At 40.3% G+C, this 6570-nt stretch overlaps 1 protein-coding gene across 4 annotated transcripts in view; it reads left to right on the forward strand.

Annotated features, from left to right (window-relative positions):
- PTPRO (protein tyrosine phosphatase receptor type O) overlaps positions 1-5846 on the forward strand; it is a 112939-nt gene extending 107093 nt beyond the window's left edge. For all 4 annotated transcript variants that reach the window (XM_077468583.1, XM_077468582.1, XM_077468584.1 and 1 more), the window contains 3 exons: positions 1106-1241; positions 1911-2027; positions 5089-5846. In XM_077468583.1, the coding sequence (XP_077324709.1) occupies positions 1106-1241; positions 1911-2015 (241 nt within the window). In that variant the 3' untranslated portion in view covers positions 2016-2027; positions 5089-5846. The remainder of the gene's footprint in view (positions 1-1105; positions 1242-1910; positions 2028-5088) is intronic.
- Positions 5847-6570: the final 724 nt, after the last annotated feature.

Genomic DNA, 6570 nt, shown 5'->3' on the forward strand with positions numbered 1-6570 from the left:
GATTCAGTAAGTCTGAAGACATTGCATGAGCATGACAGCCAAGCAACTAATTAGCCGCTGGCAATAATGGCATAAAAAAATCAGATAGATCAACTTGAGTATAATCAGCCTGTCCACACGTGGTTCGAATATCGGTTAGTCCCTGGTAAACCAGCCAAGATTCGAACCGTCTATGGCCATGACTGGGCCACAGGGCAGTATTCCAAAATAATGACTCCAAACACACATCCAAGGCGACCACTGCCTTGCTAAAGAAGCTGGGGAGGAAAGGTGATGGACTGGCCAAGCATGTCTCCAGACCTAAACCCTATTGAGCATCTGTGGGGCATCCTCAAACAGAAGGTAGAAGAGTGCAAGGTCTCTAACATCCACCAGCTCCATAAAGTCATCATGGAGGAGTGGAAGAGGACTCCAGTGGCAACCTGTGAAGCTCTGGTGAACTCCATGCCCAAGAGGGTTAAGGCAGTGCTGGAAAATAATGGTGACCACAAAAAATATTGACACTTAGAGCCCAATTTGGACATTTTCACTTAGGGGTGTACTCACTTTTGTTGCCAGCGGTTTAGACATTAATGGCTGTGTGTTGAATTATTTTGAGGGGACAGCAAATTTACATTGTTATACAAGCTGTACACTCACTACTTTACATTGTAGAAAAGTGTAATTTCTTCAGGGTTGTCACATGAAAAGATAGAATAAAATATTTACAAAAATGTGAGGGGTGTACTCACTTTTGTAAGATACTGTATATACTGTACTATGTGTGATATCATAGATTGTATGTATGTACTGCACCACCTGTGATACTATAGATTGTATGTATGTACACTAACCATGCATGATAATATGGATTGTATGCATGAATGTACTGCACCACATGTGGTGTTATTGTTGGTATGTATGTATAAAACTGCGCAATGTGTGGTAAAATAGATTGTATGTATGCATTGCTCAATGTGTGATATTATAGATTCAGTGTGTGTGTGTATGTATGTATGTATCTACTGCACCACATGTGTCATTATAGATTGCATGTATTGCACTGTACTATTGCACTGTACTAACACATGGGATATTATATGTCTTCTCTTCCGATGTATCTTAGTGCGGGAGTTGGCCGGACCGGAACCTTCATTGGCCTGGACCGGTTAATGCAGCACATCCGGGATCATGAATATGTTGATGTTCTGGGTCTAGTGGCAGAACTCCGCTCATACAGGATGTGCATGGTGCAGACAGAGGTTTGTATGATAGATAGATAGTGGGAGGGGCTGTGGTGATATTTTCTGTGTGAGAAGAGATGTGCACATATCCTTAATGTGGAGGATTTTTGGTGAGTTTGTCCGTGTAGGAGGGGCTATGGTGATATCCTCTGTGCAGGAGGGGCTGCAGTAATATTCTCTGTGGGGGGCAGACTATAGTGATGTACACTGTGTGGGAGAGGCTGTGATAATCTCCTCTGTGTGGGAAGAGTTGTAGTAATCTCCTCTGTGAGGGGCTACAGTGATATGTTCTGTGTGGGAGGTGCTGCTGTAATGTTCTCTGTGTGGGAGTGGATGCGACGATGACCTTTGCACACCAAATTGGTGGAATTTGCAATGTAGTAAAATAGCTTTATTTATGTCCTGTGTGGGATATTGGACGATGAGTTTCTCAAACGCACATTTATTTTGGCACATTGAATCATCTTTGTGGATTGGCATTTTGTGACGATTACACATATTTCCGGACAGCACTGAATGGGCTCTTCTCACATTTTGCTCATGTCAGTTTTGGGGTTTTCAGAGGTGCCATTTTACAGTGCCAGGAACCTCTGAATGTTTTTCATGAAATTTTAAGGATTAGGATATAGTGCATTTTGTCCCCTGACTGTTTAGCTACATCAGTTCTTTTCTCTTCATCTTTTTTAGGAACAATTTATTTTCATCCATCAGTGTGTTCAGCTAATGTGGAAAAAGAAAAAGCAGCAATTTCGGATCAGTGATGTCATCTATGAAAATGTCAGCAAATCATAGGGAGATGTCCTTGTGAGTATTCCTCTATCTGTTCTTAATTCTCACTACATAGGATTATTGTCTGACTCAATGTACCCTTCTCCAGGGTTTCAAGAATGCATTGCTTATGCCAGCCATCGTCCACCAGAGTTCCTCCAGTGATTGTTAGTAGGCTCCTTATATAGTGGCAGACTGATCACTAATGTTAAGGACAGACTGAGATCAATGTAAGGGTTTACTTCTACATGACACTAATGCCTATACACCCACCCAAACAAACTCCTATCAAGCATTGACAATATAAAATAATAAAGAAATATTCAATAACAATAATAGGTACAAAAAAGAGCACTCATCAGCCAGACTTGTGAGTCCAAAAAATATAAACCAAATATCCCCTAAAGGGATATATGACCACGCTCCTTTAACCTTGCAATCAAATCCACGTGCAAAATAAAGTGCATGCGTTTCGTCATTTACATCTGACATCATCAGGAGCCTCCAGCTGATGACGTCAGACGTAAATAATGAAACGCGTAGGAAGAGGCTTCCAGTAGATGTAATTTCTAGTTGATGAAAAACGTATTGGCGCTCCAAGTTAATACTTCCTGCTTTTTATCTTTTATGTACATATAAGTGTATTTTTATCTTCTTGGCCCCTAAATAAATACTAAAATCCCTTATCTTTTTATTCATATGCTAGTGGAGTACCATGGAGGTTCTTAAAGACACAGAGGCACTTTAACCTCCCTAGCAGTGACCCAGAGTCTGGCTTGGGCTGGGATTTCAGCACCACGAGCGGTAACCCTGAGCCAGACTCGGGATCGCATCGCTGGATACAGGGAGAGGTTACTTACCTTGTCCCCTGGATCCAGCAATGTCCTCCACGCTGTGTGTGCGAGCTGTCCTCCGCTCGATTCACACAGTGCCCGAATGCCGCCGAGCTCCGTTCCCTGCGACGTTACGACGCGCGGAGATCGGCGCCAAATTCAAAAAAGTAAAAACACACAATACACATACAGAACTGTAATCTTACAGATTACAGTACTGTATAAAAAAAAATACACACCCCCTTTGTCCCTAGTGGTCTGTGCAATGCCCTGCATGCACTTTTAGATTATAAATACTATTTTTTTCTGCCTGGAATTTGGAGATTGTCCATAGCAACCAAAAAGTGTCCCTTTATGTCAAAAGTGATTTTAGACCAACTAGAAAACAGCGATAATAAATTAGAATCACTTGCAGAATTGAGCGATAGCAATTTGTGGGGAGATCCGTCATCAAACACTGAATCTAATGACAGCGACAATTCTGCAAATGAGCAAATTTCTGTGTTTTTGGATTTGATTACATTATTGAATATTTTTTATTATTATTTATTATCATTATTTATTATATTATAAACGTTAAACGTTTGAACAGATTTAAGAGAGTTATTCCTAAGAATTGCAGGCCTACAATATAAAACGCCAAATTTCCATGCAAAATAATTGTACCGCTTTCAGCACCTAAAATCAGAACTAATCATACCACCAGGGAGGTTAAGCCACGATTACATTATGCTGCAGCTCCAAGTCTTCTCCTCTTCTGTTTACTTTGGGTGTCTGTCATGCAGACACTCATGTAATGTCACATTCTATAGGATGTCCAATGGCAGGGTCCTCTCAGAATCTAGAAGAGGAGGATATATTCACAGGGGGGTGGCAGGGAACCGGCAATCTTGGACTGCATTCACACTGCAAGATTTGTGGTTCTCTGCACCAGAAACCAGTGAAAGCAGGGACATGGAGGGGCATTAAGATGAGTATATTTGTCCTCACAAGATAAAGGGTAAAATGCCTATTAGAATGGGTTAGAGGAAAAAAATAGCTTTAGCCCAGAATGGGACGTGAATATTATTATTTGATGCATTTTAGCATTATCACCTATATACATTTTGTTCCTATAGAGCAGGAGGGTGATCCACTGTGGGAATCAGATATATGCCACATTCTTTATTGTTTTTTTTAAAACATTCTGCAAATTATTGATCTTGCTAATGGACCTTGAACTGAATATATGATCATTTTCAGCAAAATCCCTAAACCTAAAAATGATTTTATTGGAGTCATCTGGGGTGAAAATGGTTGAGAAAGGCTAGTCAATGCTTTGAAACCTCTTGCAGGGCAGTAGAATCCCCTTACTAGTAAACAGCAGTGTAACACGATGGAGCCCGGTACTATATTAAGCCTGGCTTTCCATACCTGTGACCTACTTACTGGCCACTTTCAGATTTCAGAATTCTGTGCCTGAGTATTCCCATATGTCGTGGCATCAGTGTTCAGAGAAAGTGGAAATTACAAGATGTAATATTTTTAACAACAAACATTCAAAGAGCAAAATGCAATCAACCATAGTGACCACTTCAAAATCACTTTTTTGGTTTCTGATTCATACATGGTGGAATCTGATTGGTTGTTTATGGTTCTGTATTTAGTGATTGGCTTTTCCACAGTTTTATTTATTAGGATTGAAGATATTTTGAAATAAGCATATATGTAAATGAAATGTAAGAGCATATGTGATGCTTTAGTTTAGGAGATGAACTGGAACTTTTAGCCTGACTATGGTTAATCTGCTCAGGACATTAATGTGATTTGGCAAAGTAGGAAGAAAGTAAATGAGGCAGTTGTGTGGCCTCTCCTGTTGATTAGTTTCTATGTTCACCATACTGTGGTATTGCCTAATAATAAATCTGGATATACCTGAAATTCTTAGTATTGCATCGACCAATGGGGAGAGATTTACTAAAAACTGGAAAGTGCAAAATCTGATGCAGCTTTGCACAGAAACCAATCAGCTTCCAGCTTTTATTGTCAAAGCTTAATTGAACACGCTGTGGTTAGAAGCTGATTGGCCACTATGCTTTAATTTATTAAATATCCCCCAAGATGATTGAATTGCTGTGTGTCTCAGACTTGGCTCTTCATGTTATTATAAATGTAGAATGTAGATGGATCCTTCTATAGGGGTATATGTTGAGTGCACATTGTATCTGGCATTGCTGTGTTCTCCAGTCTCTGACTAACACAAATCTGTTGAATTTGTCATGCAGGTGACAAACGTACAATCAGCCATCTTGCCTAGTTCCAGACTTTCTTTTCTGACTCGTCCAGAAACCAGAATTGCAGCCTGACACGGGGCTGCCAATAAAGACTCAGCCTTAAAACCTGATGTGTCTTTTGGACATTTCTTCCATGAACTTTTCTATTTAGAACTGGACCAAATGTAACCACAAGGACTGGTGGATGCTGGACAAGGACGGGATGGGATCGATGTTACTGGAAAGGCTGTCTATGAAATAAAGTGAGTTTGGCAGTCAATACCTCATTATACACAAGGAAGAAATGATGGAGATAAACTTCTATATATCATCTATGATCCCATCAGGCTGGAGGCCTCTTCCACCTGTTGCTCTAAATAAAGCCAAGTTCGTTTTGTTTCATGTACGGAGTGTTGGACATCTGGGTAACGGGCGATGTGCACTGTGCAGCTCTAGTCATCAGATTGTGTTTGGTGACCAGTATCGGGGGGAGGGTGATGAGCCCAGGATCACAGACACCTCACTGTTGTGTACTTTCTGTGTCACCGCATTCATGTATTCAGCCAGGATCTAGTTGTTGAGTGTAAAAACTGTTTGAAACAGAAAATGAATTTCTATGATGTTGTGGGTATGGGAACAGGCAAATTGCACATTAAACCAGTGACAGACAATATTTAAATGAAGCCTCTTTGCTAATTTCCTTGCGTGTGATGACAGATTCTATTTGCAGCACATACAGGGGCTTCTATTAAACTCTGCAATCACATTGTCATGTGTGTAGTTTGTAAATGGTTTCTTTTGTTAATGGATTCATGACTGATTTCTCCTTTCCACCTGCAGATGCTAATCATTTGTTATATTCTTAGACAGATTATTTTCTAACCCTTGTGCAAACCAAAATGTTTCTCCATCTTGGCAGAGAAGGCACATTTTTTTCCTGTTTTTTTCTTGATGGGTGAAATATATGGCTTGCTTGCCACCAAAAACTTACCAATAGTAAGAGAGTGAAAACGCAAACAGAAATCTTACTTCCACTTTAATTATGGTTGATACATTTGCTCTCTCTCTCTCTCTCTCTCTCTCTCTCTATATATATATATATATATATATATATATATATATATATATATATATATGACACTTGTGTACTGAACGCTCCCTCATTCCATGCCAGTCTGACTTATAGTTTCCTCCATTCTTGATGATCAGAACTGGTGCTACTTGAGGGTAGAAGCTGAGAGACACAGCAATATTTAAACAATAACCAGGAAATAGGGCAATGTGAAGAATGTTCAACCAGTTTACTGTCCGAGTCCCTACTCCTCATCATATGACCACCAGAAAATCATAAAGTACCATCTTGTGATCGCAGTTTATAACAAGAGACTTAAGGCTGGGTTCACACCGCTGCGGGTGGGAGACCCGGATGTGATTCGCACCGCACTGCAGTGCAAATCACATCCGATCTCTGTAGCGATGCGAGTTCAGCCATAC

Source organism: Lithobates pipiens, unplaced genomic scaffold (assembly GCF_037356315.1).
Source record: "Lithobates pipiens isolate NorthernLeopardFrog02 unplaced genomic scaffold, aLitPip1_a1.2 Scaffold_8, whole genome shotgun sequence".
In the NCBI taxonomy this organism is placed as follows: Eukaryota; Metazoa; Chordata; class Amphibia; order Anura; family Ranidae; genus Lithobates; species Lithobates pipiens.